The 19,624-nt window shown below is 47.5% G+C and overlaps 1 protein-coding gene across 1 annotated transcript; it reads left to right on the plus strand.

Moving 5' to 3' along the window:
- Positions 1–5,068: 5,068 nt before the first annotated feature.
- LOC125444883 (serine protease 27-like) lies at positions 5,069–14,641 on the plus strand. The gene is made up of 6 exons (XM_048517633.1): positions 5,069–5,186; positions 7,002–7,028; positions 7,562–7,724; positions 9,072–9,343; positions 10,740–10,909; positions 13,132–14,641. Exons 1-6 carry the CDS (start codon positions 5,108–5,110, stop codon positions 13,435–13,437), a joined length of 1,017 nt encoding a protein of 338 aa, XP_048373590.1. The 5' UTR covers positions 5,069–5,107; the 3' UTR covers positions 13,438–14,641.
- Positions 14,642–19,624: the final 4,983 nt, after the last annotated feature.

The following is a 19,624-nucleotide window of genomic DNA, read 5'->3' on the forward strand; positions in this document are numbered from 1 at the left end:
GGGGGGGCACAAAGGGGGGGGGGGGGGGGGGGGGGGGGGGGGGGGGGGGGGGGTGGGGGGGGGAGGAGGGGAGAGGGCAGCCGATAATCCTCTGTGCAGTAGTGATCACCCTTTGGAGCGCCTTCCTATAACAAGCACATATAACCAAAATAAAATGCTAACTGTTCATTATCAAGAACAATATTGTATAGCAATTTGATTAAAAAACAAATGCCGGTTGAAAAATAACTTTTTTGTGTATTATTCAAAGCCAATTACATGAAACATCATCCATATTGTACTTATTTTGGTACAGTCTGTTATCATAGATAGTCTGTGCTGTACCACCCCCATTTGTAATATTTTTGCACAAGATAACAGCCTGGGAAAGGATATAAAAATGTGATGAGTTGTAGTTTTGAGCAGCAACATTGCCTCCTGTTACAAGAAAACATAGAAGGATTCTACAAAGATTCGTAGCAGATAGAACCCCCAATTTTCTTCCATATTTCTTGTGATGGCGAAGGGGAGGCCACAGCTATCGTTGTGGGTACAGGACTCAGAGGGGCCGCCCCATTTTTCTTTAGTCCAACCTTCCCCACCTTTTGTGACCTAGTTATTCTTCACTAGGCAGCCTCTCCCTACTCTCTACTCCTCCTTATTGGGTTCAAGGTGAAGGAAATGGGTTAAAGTAATTGGTTCAAGGTGAAGAGATTCTACTGAAACATCAGGAAAAACTGTTCAACAGTGGAATTCACTGTCTCAGAGAGTGGTGGAGTCTCCTTCTTCGGAAGTTTTTAAACAGAGGCTGGATGAACAAGTTAGAACTGCTTTGATTGTGTGTTTCTGCATTGCAGGGAGTTGATGGTCCTTAGGGTCTCGTCCAACTCTATGGCCCCTTCCGCACACGCAAAATAATGCATTTTCAAACCACTTTCACAACTGTTTGCAAGTGGATTTTGCCATTCCGCACAGCTTCAAAGAGCACTGAAAGCAGTTTGAAAGTGCATTATTCTGCATGTGCGGAATGAGCCTATGATTCTATGATTCTACTCTCTACTCCTCACTTTCAGGTTTTTGAGCTAGGTTGCTTTTGAGACCATTTCACATTTGTTGTTACATTGTCCTCTGCTTACAGTAGCCAGGGGTGATACACTGAGATCTGTGATTAACTCTGCTGTGTAGGGGTGGGCAAAAAAAATGTATCAGTATTTTTCCAAATTACCGGTAGCTTTAAATGAGCTTAGTATTTACTGTTTTATAGAATACCTCATTTTCATTTTATTTATAACCCTCCCAACTTATGGTCGAAGGGATTAAAAAAGGAAACAAATTTTGAATTTGAAAATTGTAGGGGTTTTTTTTGTTGTGGTTGTTGTAAAGAACAAGTAACTCCAGAGCCTCCTAGATGCCTATTTACCAACGCTGTCCAAAACAGGTCTACCTTCTGCCTCTTACAAAAATTCTGCACACACACACACACACACACACACACATTTGTGCACACACATACTCCTTAAAAGTGGAGAGCTTCTTCTTCTACAAACCCTCAAAACCACTCCTACTGGAAACTCGCACGGCAGAGAAAGGAAAAGACTAGAAAATTCTGGTAACTTAGGTCAAATCCCCACTACCATCTTAGCCAGGTTTCAGAACACAAACGACCTCAAACCTGGTTAGTTTGTATTCTGAAACCTGGCTAAGACAGTAGTGGGGATTTGACCTTAAAGAACTGAGGTGGTTCCCGTTGCTTATGTCTTCTCAGGTCCTGTTTCTCTTTTGTTCTTCTGGGCTCCGTGTGTTCCTGTTATAAGGGCACTCCCCTACCCCTCTACAGTTTGAAATGTAGAATTAATTAAGAAAGGACAAGCAGGTCTATTGCCCAGACCTGTAAAGGCAGTTTGAGTTTAACCCCTGAACTTTCACAAAGTGTAGATACAAGACTCACACAGTGGAAAACCCTTATATAATCACCTAGGCGAAGCATGATTTCACCGTGGTGTATAAACTTGGAATCCCTACCCTTTTTGAAGCATGGAGGAGGAGGAGGAGGAGGAGGAGGAGGAAGAGGAGGAGGAGGAGGAGGAGGAGGAGGATTTATACCCCCCTTTCTCTCCTGTAGGAGACTCAAAGGGGCTTACAATCTCTTTTCCCTTCCCACCCTCACAACAAACACTCTGAGAGGTGGGTGGGACTGGGTCCTGTGACTCGTCCAAGGTCACCCAGCTAGCATGTGTTGGAGTGCACAGGCTAATAAAGGTCAATTCCCCACTTCAAAAGTGAAATTGGAGGGGACCCCTGCTCCGTGTTCGGTGCAGGGCTTCAAAGAGGTGTACTTCCAACCAGGATCCGAAATGACGCATGCTGAGGAATGGGAGGAAAGGCAGAATCGGGGTGACTGTGTTGTCGCTGCGTTGTCACTGCTGGTGTAGTGGGGAGTGCTGCAGGACCCCGGGGTATTTGCTGTGAGGAGAGCGCATCTAATGGTGGGTGGGGAATCACCCCTAGTTCCCCAGATAAGCCTCCACAGCTCAAGTGGCAGAGCCGGGAATCAAACCCGGCTCTCCAGATTAGAGCGCACCTGCTCTTAACCACTACGCTGCTGCTGCTGCTGTTGTAAGAAGTTGTAAGAAGTATTCCTAACCCCCATTATACTTGTGCAAAGATTCCCCAGCATCTGCATCTAGCATCTGCTGAGTTCCCAGCTGGAAACCACCACAGCAGCCGCTATTTGCCCCATTGGAGGGGCTGCATGTGTATTGACGGCTGTGATAACTGCACAGTGATCTTCCTTAAATGTGCAGTCACCATGTTGTGTGAACAGGAGAGATGCGAGTATTTACAGCCTCGGTTCACATGAACAAAAACCATGAAAAACCCGTAGTGGTCACTTCTTGCATACCAGAGCCATACATGCCAGGATGGTCACACTATGATCTGGGAAACCCAAGTTCCAATCCCCACTCTGCCGTGGAAACCTACTAGATGTCCTTGGACCAATGACACACCATCAGCCTTGACCCTGGCAAGTATTTGGATGGGCAACCTGTAAGGAATACAGGGGCTGTTTTCTCACAAGTCACCTAAAATGTTTTTAAAACATATCAGATCCCTACAGTGGTGGGATCCCAAAATTTTAGTAACAGGTTCCCTCGCCAGCCAGCCCCCCTCAGCAAAGAAGGCAGAGGCGTACCTAGGTAAACCTGAGCCCTGGGCAAAACCTGAGTTGGATCCCCCCCCCCCCCCCGCATGGGCAGCCTCCCCACCACATTTTTTTTGCACCAGGTCATTTCTAAATCATCATCACATTATAGAAAATGCCCCAACCCACAAACCTGAACACAGCAATGGTGAACACACACAGGTTCTTTGATAAGATAAAAGGTACGAAAGGCTGAGAATCCATGAATTGCAGTACCTGAAAGGGATTATGGTAACCCAGTTCAGGGAGTTACATTATTAGTTGCAATTGCTATATGGAACCCTCACATTCAAAGGCAGTCTGCCTCTCAGGGAGGTGAGGGCGTGGAGGTGAAAAAGCGGACCCAATTAGTAACCCCCTCTCGGCACACACAAATAATTAGTAACCCACTCTCGGGAACTGGTGAGAAACTGCTGGATCCCACCTCTGAATCCCCACCCCTGCCACAAATAACACAATTTTTGTTCACACTCACCCCCCTTGAGATGAGTCCTGGTTTTCCCCATTTTTCCCCCAGTGTGTTGCCAAATCTGTGCTTCTTTGCTTTGCAGCAGCATCCTGCTTCAATTCCCTGAGTCTTCTGCTGCAAAGATTAAACCCCTCAAAATCACAAAAACTCTCTGAAATGCTCTAGAGACAGATCGAGGAGCTTCTATAGCAGTGGTGGCAAACCTTTGGCACTCCAGATGTTATGGACTACAATTCCCATCAGCCCCTGCCAGCGTGGCCAATTGGCCATGCTAGTAGGGGCTGATGGGAATTGTAGTCCATAACATCTGGAGTGCCAAAGGTTCGCCACCACGGTTCTATAGGCAAGGAGGTGAGCTCACAAAAATGGCGCTGATGAAGAAATGTAGGGAAGGCAGAGAAGAAATGTCTGACAGAGACAACGCTGGAATAAGAAGTCTTTTTTAAAATGTTTCTGTCAAAGAATTGTTTTAAAAGGGGATTTATTTAAAATGTTTTGAGGCTGCAAATAAAATGTTCGGGTTGGGGGGAATCAGGGGTGGGATCCAGCAGGTTCTCACAGGTTCCCGAGAGTAGGTTACTGATTATTTGTGTGTGCCGAGAGGGGGTTACTAATTGGTGATTTTGCCATGAGATTTTTGCCTTAGTTATGCCTCTCCTCTCAGCAGTAGCGCGCAGAACTTGAAGCAGTCTAGCAGGAGGTGCACCGGCGTGCGTAGCAGCCTGCGCCTGCGTGCATTCGTTTCCTGCCCAAGGACCAAGCTGCCAGCAGCTGCGTCCTTGCCACAGCCCCGCCCAGGAATGCCCGGCCACGCCCCTGTCGTGCCCCACTTAGCCCCATTGGTGCTACGCCACAGTTTGAATCCCACCACCATGGGAACCTGTTACCTAAAATTTTTGGATCCCACCACTGGGGGGAATGCAGAACTCTGCAGAGGAAAATGTCTTATTTCCTGCCTTAAAATGTTTTCAAGTGACTGTGTGGAAAAACCCAGGGTCATGACACAGAGACAAGCAACGGCAAAGAGCCTTTGGATGTCTCTTGCCGAAAAACCCTACAGGGTCACCATAGGTCAGCTGTGACTCAACGGCACATTCCACTACCACATATGCAGGGGAAATAGGGTTGCCAGCTGCCTCGAGAGAAAAAAAATGTCCTTTCCCTTCAGTAGTTTAATGGGATGGTATTTACAAGGGGATGGTTCCAGAAATCAGGATGCAATTGACTTAGAAACAGGGGAAAGGGGGAACTTGGAAGGAAGGAGACAGAGGTAAGAAGTGGCAATTCATATTTACCCAACAGGTTTTGGAACATTCCCCTGATCTGGCAGTATTCCCGGTGTAAACACGCCTTCCAGGGCGTGGTGTATAAATATATATATATATAAGTATTCACAGCAGCCTTGCCTAGATAGTACAGCCCGCCTCTGGTGGTGCTGCAATAGTGGAAAAAGAAACATGGGACATCAAAAAGCATGGAACACAAGCAGGAGATTCGCTGGTATGGCTCTGCTGATGCTTCTGCAGGCGGTGATGGGTAAGTGATCAACAGGCAAATGTATTATCGGAGGCTTTCACAGTTGGATTCAAACCCACCAGGACCAACAGGCAAATATTCCTCACCAGCAGGGGGCAGAATGGCGTGACTGTGGAGTATCTGAAGAACCAGTAATTAGTAGTCATTGAGATGGTGGACATTCGGGGGGTTCTGTCTTCACCGGTGAGAAGTGTCCTCACCCAAAGGGCCAGATGGATCAAGAGGCTTCTCTGCCTGAATCTCACTCAGGTGGATGAATGATCGAGCATGGATCCCAGGAAGCAAGAAGGTTACCTGCGTTGCCTTCTTGCAACTCCCGGTTTGAGGCTGACAGCTGAAGGCATTCAATAATTGAGGAGCCACTAACCAAGAAGGTCCTGTCTCAAACAGCCGCCCATGTTACTTCAGTTTGGAGATGCAGAAGACAATCTCTGAAGGAGATCAAAGCTCATATGGGTGCCTTGGAGACCATGCTTTCAGATGCAATTGTTAGATTTGGTCAGAGGGTGGGAAAAGATTTGGCCTACATTGAGGTACCAGGTATACAAGGGATGTCAAATGTCTCATCCAACCCCACATTTTATTCTAGGTATATTCTATTCTAGGAACAGCAGTGGCGTAGGAGGTTAAGAGCTCGTGTATCTAATCTGGAGGAACCAGGTTTGATTCCCAGCTCTGCCGCCTGAGCTGTGGAGGCTTATCTGGGGAATTGAGCTTAGCCTGTGCACTCCCACACACGCCAGCTGGGTGACCTTGGGCTAGTCACAGCTTCTCGGAGCTCTCTCAGCCCCACCTACCTCCCAGGGTGTTTGTTGTGAGGGGGGAAGGGCAAGGAGATCGTTAGCCCCTTGGAGTCTCCTGCAGGAGAGAAAGGGGGGATATAAATCCAAACTCTTCTTCTTCTATATGGTGGGATTTTTGCAGGGATTGGGAAGGAGGAACGGTTATTGCTAAGAGCTCTATTGGGGAGCAGCCAAATAAGTAGAAGCAGGAAGGTCAGTGTGGGGAACAGTGATCAATGTGTCCAACAGTGATCAAGAAGACCCAGGTGAAGGCCGGTCACTGTCTCAGGTAAACCTACCTTACAGTGTTATTATGAAGATAAAATGGCAGTGTGGAGAACCACTTATACTACCCTGAGCTCCTTGTAATAAGACTGTGGTAAAAATGTGAGAGAGATAAGTAAATAAAAGCTGAGAAACGTTTGAATCCTGCAGCAGAACAAACTGCAACCCAATCCAGAGTGGATCAAATAGCCATTCTCCTATGGAAGCTCACTCATGGATCTTGGGTCAATCACACACACTCAGCCTAATCTATATCAGGGAACGGTTGTTGTGAGATTGAAATGGAAATAGATAGAATGAGTTTGTAAGCTGCCTTGGCTCCCCATTGGGGATATAAGCAGGCTATCTGTGTTTAAATCAATAGATACAATAAAAAAATAATAATTATGAGATCCAGCGTGATACAGTGGTTAAGAATGGCGGACTCTGATCTAGAGAACGGGGTTCAGTCCCCCACTCTTCCACATGAATCCTGCTGGGTAACTTTGGGGCAGTCAAACTATCCCTGAATGTTGCTTGCCTTGGAAACCCAGTGGGGGTCGTCATAAGTCAACTATGACTTGATGGCACATACACATGTCTAAATCAGTGGATATAATAGCTGAAGACCACAGCAAAATGACTGTGGATTCAGGTGCAATTTTGATGACGCTTCAGTTTCAGCCTTCTTTTTTCCATTTTATTTATTCTCCATTTTTGTATTCCAACTGTTATTCTCATTTCTTCCCTCTGATTTCTCCCATTTTAGATGTCAAGCCGAACGAGGCCCCCAGAGGTGAGTGCTTGGTTGTTTCTTTATCGTAGCGCATAAAAGTGCTACTAATTAGGGGAAAGAACCTAGGAGCAGCAGTGGCGTAGGAGGTTAAGAGCTCGTGTATCTAATCTGGAGGAACTGAGTTTGATTCCCAGCTCATCCGCCTGAGCTGTGGAGGCTTATCTGGGGAATTCAGATTAGCCTGTGCACTCCCACACATGCCAGCTGGGTGACCTGGGGCTAGTCACAGCTTCTCGGAGCTCTCTCAGCCCCACCTACCTCACAGGGTGTTTGTTGTGAGGGGGGAAGGGAAAGGAGATTGTAAGCCCCTTTGAGTCTCCTGCAGGAGAGAAAGGGGGGATATAAATCCAAACTCTTCTTCTTCTAGTAACAACCTAAAAGATTATATGGATTGTCCAAAAACAGGGCCTGCCCAGAACTGGAAAATAGCAATAGCGACCAACCTCCTGAGGTTATCACATTATAAGATTATCAGGAAACTCTGTTCATGAAAGTGAAACACACATTAAAATAAATTATAATTCCTTCCTCAGTATGCGGGAAGCAGGGATCTATGGACCGGATCATAGGAGGAAACGATTCCAAGAAGGGAGAATGGCCGTGGCAGGTTAGCATCAAGATGAATGGGGAACACCACTGCGGAGGATCTCTCGTTACAGACCAGTGGATCATCACAGCATCACACTGCTTTAAACTGTGAGTACGTGTCTTGATGTTGCAGGGAGGGGCTGTGGGTCAGTGGTAGAACATCTGTTTTGCGGGCATGAGGTTCCCAGGTTCGATACCTGGCGTCTTCATTTTGTGAGGTTCCCGAGACTCTGAAAAACTCCTGCCAGTCAGAGTGACCTTGGAAGGCCGACTAAGTAGAAGGAAGTTTTGTATGTTCAGCCCTAGAGAAAATTTCTCGTGAAGGAATGCTAAAAATGTTTGGGAACTCTGTAGCTGAGAGGGAAGGCAACTTGGGGTAGGCCTTACAGAAGGTTATAAAATTATATCTGGTGAGGAGAAATAGATAAGAGTTTGATCTTCCATATTAGATCGCACAATGAAACTTATGGGCAGATTCGAGACAGGCAGCACTTCTTCACACAGGGCATAATTAATTTATTCCAGTAACTGGAATGATATATATTTGCTGATTGCTGATTCACCTCAGGCACCTGGGGTCTAGTCCGTGAAAGCTAGAAGCCGTTGTTATTTCAAGTGCCGCAAGCCTTCATTTTCTTTTAAAGCTATCAACAGACAGTCTGCTGACAATTTAACCCAGGGGTAGGGAACCTGCGGCTCTCCAGATGTTTATTTATTTATTTATTTATTTATTAAACTTTTATACCGCCCCATCCCCAGCTGGTAGGGGCTGATGGGAATTGTAGTTCCTGAACATCTGGAGAGCCGCAGGTTCCCTACCCCTGATTTAACCCATTGCCATTAACATCCAAGCCATTAACACCCCTTGTCAGGATTCTTGTCCCTTTAGGCAGCGGCGTCGTGCCCATGGGCCGGGGGGGAGGGGGGGAAGAGGAGGAGGAGGAGGAGGAGGAGGAGGAGGAGGAGGAGGAGTTGTTTGGATTTATATCCCCCCTTTCTCTCCTGCAGGAGACTCAGAGGGGCTTATAATCTCCTTGCCCTTCCCCCCTCATAACAAACACCCTGTGAGGTAGGTGGGGCTGAGAGAGCTCCGAGAAGCTGTGACTAGCCCAAGGTCACCCAGCTGGCGTGTGTGGGAGTGTCCAGGCTAATCTGAATTCCCCAGATAAGCCTCCACAGCTCAGGCGGCAGTGCTGGGAATCAAACCCGGTTCCTCCAGATTAGATACATGAGCTCTTAACCTCCTACGACACTGCTGCTCCCTGGGTAGAGCAGCGGTGGAGGCATAGCCAGGCCATCAAGGGGGTGTGGCAGGGGCATTCTGGGGCGGGAGGGGGGCGGGCAACTTCATGGCAGGGGCGCAGGGCGCGTGCAGTTTCCCCTCACTCAGCCTCTCCCTTTAGGTCATTTTTTACAGTCAGAAAACCCACAGCTCTTCTTTCCATCTGTTTTTAGGTTCAGTGAACCATCCAATTTCTCTGTGTTGCTCGGAGCTCGAAAACTCTCCGATCCAGGCCCTTCTTCCATCACGACCCCCGTGAAGCAGATTATCCTCAACCCAGAGTACGAGGGAGATCTGAGGGTCGGGGACATTGCCCTGGTGAAACTGGAGCAGCCGGTGAATTTCTCCAAACGGATCCTCCCCATCTGCGTCCCTGATGCCAGCGTTGACTTCCCCCCGGGTCACCAGTGTTGGGTCACTGGCTGGGGCGACCCCAAAGGAAGAGGTGAGTGCAGACGGAAGTAAGCAGACGGAACGCCCCCCTTTTTGCTCTCCACTTTTACAATTCCATCTTTGTTTATATCTTTGTTATCCTCCTAGGGAGGAGTCCAGCCATTCCCTTTTTGGGGAGCTTTTAATGAACCGGGTTATGGGGCGCCTGTTACTATTGTTATTATTGTTTGACCGCTGTTTTACCTGAATTTTAAGGGATTTTAGCAAATGTGGTCACTATTGTGATCCTTGTTATATTTGTATATTTGTTGACACTGTTGTGCACCGCCCAGAGCCCCTTGGGGATGGGGCGGTCTATAAATTTAGACAGACAGACAGACAGACAGACAGACAGACGATAGATAGATAGATAGATAGATAGATAGATAGATAGATAGATAGATAGATAGATAGATAGATAGATAGATAGATAGATAGATAGATAGATAGATAGATAGATAGATAGATAGATAGATAGATAGATAGATAGATAGATAGATAGATAGATAGATAGATAGATAGATAGATAGGTAGATAGGTAGGTAGGTAGGTAGGTAGGTAGGTAGGTAGGTAGGTAGGTAGGTAGGTAGGTAGGTAGGTAGGTAGGTAGGTAGGTAGGTAGGTAGGTAGGTAGGTAGGTAGGTAGGTAGAGGTCGCACACAATCAGACTTCGGTCACGCTCTGCTGGAAAAGGAGCAGATTCTTCAGGGAAATTCAATACTACAGACTACAACTGGTCATTCATAATTCTTGAAACATTATGAGGGGGACGGGAAACGGCATTGTTAGATTTTTTCTGATCTTTTGCCAAACTACAGTTCCTATTTGGCTGCCATACAGGAATTTGAGTCCAGGTTTTTGCGAGTTCGATAACACAGGATGCAGGGAATTCTGTGAACTAACCAAAGGTTTAATTTTTGAAAAAAATCACACAGAGGCCCAGTTCAGCTCGGACCTGTAGTGAGGGAACTCTGGCTACCAATCTTGATCCTCCTTGATCTCAGATTGCAAATGCCTTAGCAGACCAGGTGCTCAGGAGCAGCAGCAGCAGAAGGCCATTGCTTTCACAACCTGCATGTGAGCTCCCACAGGCACCTGGTGGGCCACTGCGAGTAGCAGAGTGCTGGACTAGATGGATTCTGGTCTGATCCAGCAGGCTAGTTCTTATGTTCTTATGAGGGGAAAGAGGGTTTAAAGCTTTCTTCCTCCCGCCATTTCCTTGCTCTGAAAGGGCCCCAGGGCTCTCCTGCTTTCACTAGTGGGGCAGGCATACAAATGTCCACATCGGTGCTTGTAATAGTTTAGCCCTCTAAGCCTAAGGTTGTAGCCACTACACCAACCCTTGCTCTTGTCTGGACCGATGCTCTCATTGTCTCTCACGGGATTCTGTTATCTGGCTTTTGTAACAGCGAACCACCGCACCTCTGATACGCTTCAGAAGCTCGAAGTCCCCATCATAAGCACAGAAAAGTGCAATGCCCTCTACCACATGGACTCCGGGGAGCCCGTACGGGCACGGGACGTCAAAAGCGGCATGCTGTGTGCTGGCTATGCCGAAGGGGGGCGCGATGCTTGCCAGGTGAGTGCCAGTTCACTTTCAGTCTAGAACAGTGGTGGCGAACCTTTGGCACTCCGGATGTTATGGACTACAATTCCCATCAGCCCCTGCCAGCATGGCCAATTGGCTGATGGGAATTGTAGTCCATCACATCTGGAGTGCCAAAGGTTCGCCACCATGGGTCTAGAAAGTAATGGGATTTGGTTTCCCCCTAGTGGCGACAGTTAAGCAGTTCATCTTTCTGAGTATTTTTCTCCCACAGTATCTTCCTACTTGGGCTTTTGCTTGTGCATTTTTGCTGACGTTCACTGCTCTGTCCCCACTGCCACCGCCGCCACCACAAACAGTGTCACTTGCCAGCTGCTGCTGACTGCGTTTCCCTTCACATTTTTTCAAATCAGCTTTGTAATGTTTTTGTGGGGAGGGGACACCCAGGAAAAACTCAGAGCAAACTTGTCAGAAGACAAGTTGTAATACCGGGAGACCTCCAGGAACCACCTGGAGGTTGGCAAGCCTATTTCCAAGTGCATTACAACCTCCTTTCCTGCCTCCCAACAGGTTTTTTAAAAAAACACTTGCCAATATCTGGACCGTTTTTTATCACTTGAAAGTCACGCGCTCACCCTCCCTTGTCCAGTATTGTGTTCCTCTGCCTTAAAAATAAGCAGACTTTCCTGCCCCAGACCCACAACAAACTACCAACAAAGCTAGACCCACCTCCTTTGGGTACATTACGATGGAGAGAATTGTCAGGTTTATATAGCTAGCATTAGGTTTCGATCCAGCTTTGAATACTTAAAAAAAAAATTAAATCCCTACAAATAGATAACTAGCACAGCACAGAGAAAAGGTCTACCTTCTCTCTGTGCTGGTTTTCCATTTGCTAGGGAGGGAGGCTTTCCAAAGTATGATCTTCTGTCTAATAGCATTGTCGGCCCCCAGGTTCCAATCTCCCTCTAGTACCATGGATCTCCAGATGACCAAGAATAAATAACCCGGGAGAAAATAGCTAGTTTGACCAGTAGAACCTATAGCAGTGGTGGCGAACCTATGGCACTCCCGATGTTCATGGACTACAATTCCCATCAGCCCCCGCCAGCATGGCTAATTGGCCAATTGTAGTCCATGAACATCTGGAGTGCCATAGGTTCGCCACCACGGACCAATAGCATTACACCTTGCTGAAGTCCCTCCCCCTCCCCAAGCACTGCCGTCTGCAGGCTCCACCCCTGAAATCTCCAGGTATTTTTCAAACTAGAGCTGGCTACTCTATGAACCATCTAAAGCAATATAATTTATTCTGCCACCTCAGGGCTCTGCCATTTCACCTTCCTCCAGATGTGAGCCAGTTCTTGGTTTCCTCTTAAAATAAAGTCCATCTCCTAAAGCAGTGATGGCGAACCTATGGCACGGGTGCCAGAGGTGGCACTCAGAGCCCTCTCTGTGGGCACATGTGCACAGAGTTCGTCATGTGATAATAGTGTAATTATTTCAGGGAGATTATTAGAATTAAACCTGAGACCTAGTTTTGGGGAAACAGTGTAGGTAGCTCTGTTAAGCGCTGGTAAACCCTACTGATTTTCATGGGAAGAAAGCATGATCCTTTACCTGTGAGTAAGCTTGGTTGCTGGCAATGGGGTTTGCTTCTGAGTAAACCCTCCTAGGGTCGTGATTCACTCGTTTGAAGTGTTGCACAGTTGCTTCAAAGCAAAGCCACCGACTACCACCAAGCTTACTCCCGAGTAACGCGTGCCTTGGAGCCAACCGTTTTCTCTATACTAAAACCTCAGTACTCAGGTTAAATTGCCATGTTGGCACTTTGTGATAAATAAGTGGGTTTTGGGTTGCAGTTTGGGCACTCGGTCTCAAAAAGGTTCGCCATCACTGTCCTAAAGGAATGGCAAGTTGTTGCCTTTTTTTAAATGACACACACGGTCACCTTGCTTCTCCAATGACATCTCTGCAACTTTAGTGGCAGCCTATAAAGCAGCAGCCACCCCTCCCCGCCCTCCGCTAGAGTGGGTGGGCCATGTCCAGATGCCGGGACCCCTCCCTCCCCCCCCTTGCACGCCACCCCTCCCTCCCCCCCCTTGCATGCCACCCCTCCTTCCCCTCCCCCTCCCTCCACTAGATTTGCCTTTCCCAGGCCCACTCCGCACGGGCCTTAAGAGCGGCAGCCTATAAAGCAGCAGAGGTAGCTACAGCTGTTATTCCCTTAACCCACCTGAATCCTCCCTGCACAGGGCGATTCCGGAGGACCGCTGGCCTGCCAGATGGATGAGACTTGGCTCCTCGCAGGCGTGGTGAGCTGGGGAGAAGGATGCGCGCAGAGGAACCGTCCCGGCGTTTACACCCGCCTCACCTACTACCAGCAATGGATACAGAGCCATATACCAGAACTGGGGTTCACGAGCCCAGGGGTCAAAGGTCACAAGCCAACGGGGAATAGCAAAAACGCCGGCAACGGCGCCTCGGCTTTCACTTTGGGTCTTGCTTCTGTGATCGTAGGCTCCATCTTTTTGGCGGTGTCTTCTGAGTATATTCTTTAGAGGAGCACACATGTCTTCTTCCTCGGGATGAACTCTGCTCACCCTGTAGCTTGGGAGAGGATGATGCCCACCATAACTGCCAGATGGAAGAAGATTCAGGCTCTGCTACTGGAAATCCCAAAGTATTCGCTGAACCACAAACTCCTCAGTACCGACACGCCAGAGATTTGCAGAAACTGATGGAACTTTTTCATTATTATTTTTTCCCCCTTTGGGGGACTTGATCCTTTACCCCAGGAGGTGATTTTGCTCCAAGGGATTGGAACAGAAGGACTTACAATACAATATTGTCTGAATAGCTTAGAGGGAACAGGGGCCTATCTAATTCAAATGTGGGGTTATCCAGGTAGGATTCCTGAGTTCCAGCTCTGGATGCAGGGGCTCAGCTGGGAAAGGGAATTGCAAGCTGGGACTCCAGAATTCTGCCCCAAGCTAGAGGAAGAGGCCAAAAGTTGAACTGTTCCATGGATCAGGATTGTGAGTCTTTAACAGCTCAATAGCAGGGAACTGTGGCTCAGGGAACAGAGCAGATGATTGGCATGTGGAAGGTCCCAAAATCAGTCCCTGTGACTTTCAGTCAAAGGATCTCAGGTAGCAAATGTTGTGGAATATCTTTCTCTTTCAGCAAGTCACTCTCATTCTGAGTAGGAATATGAAGCAAGATGAACTAGCAGTTTCCATATGTATTATATTATGTACTGTTTATTTAGGGGTCCCCAGCACAATGCCACAGAGCCTGCCAATAGTTTTCTTGGCGCGTGCCAAGTGTTTTTTTCAAAAGTGGGTGGGCCACTGGAGATCTCCCATCGGAGACTGTTTCTGAGCTAGCTCAAGGGATATATTTGTGCCTATGCAAGAAATACTTTAAAACCATTTGTTCGTTTTAAAAAGAATCCCCACGGCACAGATTGGTAATCTGCAGCACTGCTCTGCTCACAACCTGAGTTCGAGCCCGACTGAAGTCGTTTTCAGATAACCGGCTCAAAGTTGACTCAGCCTTCTATCCCTCTGTCAGTAAAGTCTGCTCGGACAGATTTTGAGTGGTCATTTCTTTGTTTCCTTACCGTTTAAGAACATGCAGACATTCTTGGAGCAGCAGTGGCGTAGTGGCTAAGAGCAGTGGCTAAGAGCAGGTGCACTCTGATCTGGAGGAACCGGGTTTGATTCCCAGCTCTGCCGCTTGAGTTGTGGAGGCTTATCTGGGGAATTCAGATTAGCCTGTACACTCCCACACACGCCAGCTGGGTGACCTTGGGCTAGTCACAGTTTCTCGGAGCTCTCTCAGCCCCACCTACCTCACAGGGTGTTTGTTGTGAGGGGGGAAGGGCAAGGAGATTGTAAGCCCCTTTGAGTCTCCTACAGGAGAGAAAGGAGGATATGAATCCAAACTCTTCTTCTTCTTCGTCTTCCTCTTGCAGTCATGCCACCATTCACTGTCTCCGTAATTGGGATTTGCTGTTGCTTGGGGTGGGGGGAGCCTCAAAATCTCTGCTGTCGAAACATTCATGCCAAGTTTGTTATGTTGCTCCAAGGCCTGCTGAACTCCCAGCATTGTGCAAGTGTATATTTATGATCTTATTTATTGTTTGTATGACCAATGGTGTTTTTTTTTTATTTTGTATTGTAATGCACAGTTTTGCAACTCCTCAGCAAAGCTGACTTACGTGGCCCCGTCCGGAACGTGGCTCTCAGATCCTTTTCTGCCTTCTGCCTGCCTCTTAATAAACTCCTTGAACTTTGGATGGAGCAAGATTTTTTTCTTTGACCTGAGGTGGCTCTTATCTCAAGGAGGCTGGAATGAGAGTAATGTTGCTGCGCCAACCTTTGCCAGGAAACGGCTTCGAAGGAAACAAAGGGAAAAGTCTGGCAACATTCTTGTGGTGTGGGAAAACAAACTTTTCTCCCATTAGTTTCTTATTGTGTATTTAAATACAGAAAAGGATGATGCAGCTTTCCTACCATTCCTACTAGACCAGTGGTGGCGAACCTATGGCATGGGTGCCAGAGGTGGCACTCAGAGCCCTCTCTGTGGGCACGCACAAACAGGGTAACCCCCCTCCCCCCATCTAGGCTGGCCTGGGCCACTGGGCTAGACTATTGGCATTAAACCTAAGATCTAATTTTGGGGAAGCAGTGTAAGTAACCCTGTTAAGTGCTGTTAAACCCCAGTGATTTTCATGCGAAGAACTAAAGCGCGATCCTTTACCTGGGAGTAAGCTCGGTTGCTGGCAATGGGGCCTGCTTCTGAGTAAACCCTCCTAGGGTCATGATTCACCCCGTTGGAAGAGTTGCATGGTTGCTTCAAAGCAAAGGCACCAACTACCACCAAGCTTACTCCCGAGTAATGTGCACCTCAGAGCCAACCGTTTTTTTCTAAACGAAAACCTCAGCATTCAGGTTAAATTGCCGTGTTGGCACTTTGCGATAAATAAAAGGGTTTGGGGTTGCAATTTGGGCACTCGGTCTTGAAAAGGTTCGCCATCACTGTACTAGACTCTTCACATCATCCTCTCTGTAGTATTGTAGGCTTCCTTAATCTTCTGGTGCTTTAAAAAAGAGTGATTACATTCTTGTCATTTTAGAATATTGGAGGAAAAAGCTATGATTATTTCATAAGGGGTGTTAGAATCATAGAATCATAGTTGGAAGAGACCCGAAGGGCCATCAAGTCCAACCCACTGCAGGAACACACAGTCAAAGCACTCCTGTCAGATGGCCTTCCAGCCTCTCTTTAAATACTTCCAAAGAAGGAGACTCCACCACACTCCGAGGCAGTGCATTCCACAGTCAAACAGCCCTGACTGTCAGGAAGTTTTTCCTGATGTTTAGGTGCCCTCCTCCTCCCCTCTCGGAAAGCGCACTGATGCTCTCGGAGAGCATTGCAACGCTTTCGGAGAGCGCGCTGATGAGCGTTACAACGCTTTCGGGGAGCGCGCTAATGCTCTCAGAAAGCGTTACCACGCTCTCGGGGAGCCTTTCGCAGCGGCTCCCCGGCCCAGAGAGGCTCGGACACGCCACATTATAGCAACTATAACCTGAGAAATGGGGTGGGTGCGCTTGTAATTTACACCTTTGGCCACTGGAGGGCAGCATCAAGAGCATCCCCAGCGGCTCCCCTGCCCAAAGAGGCTCGGACACGCCACAACCTCGACGTGGGGCCTCGTGCGAAGCCCTGGGCTCTCGGCTCCATTGTCCAAACGGGCTGCCAAGCTCAAAGAGGCTTGGGAAGATAGCGGAATCACCCATGACATCCACGTGCGGTCTCGTGCGAAGGGGGCTGTCAGCGTGGCGTGGTCCAGGGGAGGGAAGGAGGGGGGGCTCTCCCGAGCACTGTGGGGCAGATTCTCCTCAGCTGCGGCACCCGATCAGGAGGGGGGAGGGGGTCCCGGGGGGAGCCAGGCCAAGTGGGGGGGGGGGCGTTTGAAGCCAACGACGGGAGCCCCTCCCTCCCCGTCGCCTCCGGGGTGACGAGTCCCGAGAGAGCATGCCGATTGGGCCGCCGCCCTTCCTCCTCCTGCCACTTGATTGGCCGTAAAGGCGGAAGCGTCCAGGGGGCCCCCGTGAGCGGGCTATCTGTTACCCGTGGCTTGCTTGCATCTGCAGAGTAGCTCACACATGGGTTCAGAAACAAGGAAAAAGATTTGTTCTAGACTTGTAAAAATATATATTTCATAGTGTTTTCCTCTGTGCTGTTTCATTTCTGGTGCTCTCAGTAGTCCATGCTCTGAACAAAGGTTGGTAAAATAGGGGGATGGGGTGTAGCTTGAGAAACAGATCATTACTCTTTAAAGAAAATGATGGGCAACCCTGTCCTAGAGGCACAGCAAATCAAAATGGACCTGACTGTGTTATCTGCTCCCATTATTTTTTCTCCAATGAATACTTATTCAGTTTTGCAATAGGCTTCCACACTCTCAATGCAATACTTGAATGACCATAGTCCAGTGATGGCGAACCTTTTCGAGACCGAGTGCCCAAACCGCAATCCAAAACCCACTTATTTATCGCCAAGTGCCAACATGGCGATTTAACCTGAATACTGAGGTTTTAGTTTAGGAAAAACGGTTGGCTCTGAGGCATGCGTTCCTCGGGAGTAAGCTTGGTGGTAATCGGTGGCTTTGCTTTGAAGCAACTGTGCAACTCTTCCAACTGGTGAATCACGCCCCTGGGAGGGTTTAGTCAGAAGCAAGCCCCATTGCCAGCAACCGAGCTTACTCCCAGGTAAAGGATCTCACTTTAGTTTTTCGCATGAAAATCAGTGGGGTTACCAGCGCTTAACAGGGTTACCTACACTGCTTCCCCAAAACTAGGTCTTAGGTTTAATGCTAATAATAGAGCCCAGCGGCCCAGGCCAGCCTAGATGGGGGGGGGGCGATTTCCCCCCCCACGACAAACTCTGTTTGCGTGTGCCCACAGAGAGGGCTCTGAGTGCCACCTCTGGCACCTGTGCCATAGGTTCGCCACCACTGCCATAGTCTATAAATTGTCCAGTATGGGGAGCAGCAGCTGATCTCGAAGGCGGTTTACACCCATATCACCTGCACTCTCCAAACACATATAAAATATCAGATATGGAAGCCAAATCTGCATTCAAACGCATATTCATTTATTTAACAGTGCATTTTCAAACAAAACATAGAGAAAACGATAAACCCTGAAAAGATTAACAGATGGTCTGAAAAACACACTTCCTATATGCAGATTCAGGCTCCTGTCGCACATGCAGAATAATGCACTTTTGATCCACTTTCCATGCACTTTGAAGCTGGATTTTACTGTGCAGAATAGCAAAATCTCCTTGCAAACAATTGTGAAAGTGGATTGAAAGTACATTATTCTGCATGTGCACCAGGGTCCTAAGAGACATAGCTATAAAATTGCACCTCCCCAGTACATTTTCACAGTAGTTATTTTGGTGAAATGATAAATATGTAAATAACAAGAAACAAGAATAATAATAATAACACAGCAGTTAATTTAGTTGGGAGATCTGCACACAATCAAATGCATAAGTGAGAACTTATTTTAAAAAATACAAAACTACATGATGTGTGACCCTTTTTTGCAGTTGTACTTTTTGTGCTTTCAATGTGGAAAATTCATCAATAATTTCATCATAATTAATATAATTGGCATGTTGTGTTCAGTTGACAAGATGGACACATTTGTTAACTGCTCCCGAACCACGAATGCTCAAAGGTAGTTTTTAATTATTTTAAGTTTGCTGAAACTTCTTCCAACAAGAAGCCACAATTGCTGGCAAGCAGAGAAATATTTGAAAAGTAGTTCTGAAACCTGGATAACATTCAGCCAGATTATATCCTTGATGGAACTGGAGAATGTCCAAACATGTAGCAGATGAAAGTCCAGAAATAATGTGGCTTCGTAACAGCCTAAATAGTCTCCTTTAAAAGGCCACCAGAAGTGCATGTTTTGATTACATTTAAATCTTTAAAAAAAACCCTCTTCCTTCCGTGCATAGCCCCAAGGCAAACTGAGGCTGCATGAGCCTTCAACTGTGAGCCCTTGTAATTCAGATGAATGTTTATGTTTTATTTGAGTCAAATAAAGTTCTTTTTTTAAACCTTAAAAAAATAATAAACTGGCACTAGAGGCTTGTAAAGTTTTTTTTAATGAAAAGAAACTGTAATGCTGTAATGTGCCGTATACAGAAAAGGTGTCAGTTTAGGGTAGATCCCTGCTCAGATGTTCAGGAACTACATCAGCCCCTACCAGCATGGCCAATTGGCCATGCTGGTAGGGGCTGATGGGAATTGTAGTTCCTGAACATCTGGAGAGCCGCAGGTTCCCTACCCCTGGCCTAGGGCTTTCCTTCAACTTAATCATAGTTAATGGCAACTGATAGCACCTAGGAATTCAGGTACGCTTCTGGTTCTTTCTCATAGCAACCTTCTGATGAGCCAAGTACAACATCTTCAGTCCACTTCATAGCAGATTCTTCTCATGATCCCCTCTTCCAAAAATGAACAAAATGGATATCAGAGAAACCAGGCTAGAAGAAGAAGAAAAGTTTGGATTTATATTCCCCCTTTCTCTCCTGTAGGAGACTCAAAGGGGTTTATAACCTCCTTGCCCTTCCCCCCTCACAACAAACACCCTGTGGGGTGGGTGGGTCTGAGAGAGCTCCGAAAAGTTGTGACTAGCCCAAGGTCACCCAGCTGGCGTG

This window comes from Sphaerodactylus townsendi, linkage group LG15 (assembly GCF_021028975.2).
Source record: "Sphaerodactylus townsendi isolate TG3544 linkage group LG15, MPM_Stown_v2.3, whole genome shotgun sequence".
Lineage (NCBI taxonomy): Eukaryota > Metazoa > Chordata > Lepidosauria > Squamata > Sphaerodactylidae > Sphaerodactylus > Sphaerodactylus townsendi.

Bases quoted from the DNA above. Each gene is read 5' to 3' on its own strand.
- LOC125444883 (XM_048517633.1), top strand. From the start codon at position 5,108: ATGGGACATCAAAAAGCATGGAACACAAGCAGGAGATTCGCTGGTATG. The intron at 5,187-7,001 runs GTAAGTGATCAA...CTCCCATTTTAG, and splicing joins GCTTCTGCAGGCGGTGATGG to ATGTCAAGCCGAACGAGGCC. The intron at 9,344-10,739 runs GTGAGTGCAGAC...CTTTTGTAACAG, and splicing joins GGGCGACCCCAAAGGAAGAG to CGAACCACCGCACCTCTGAT.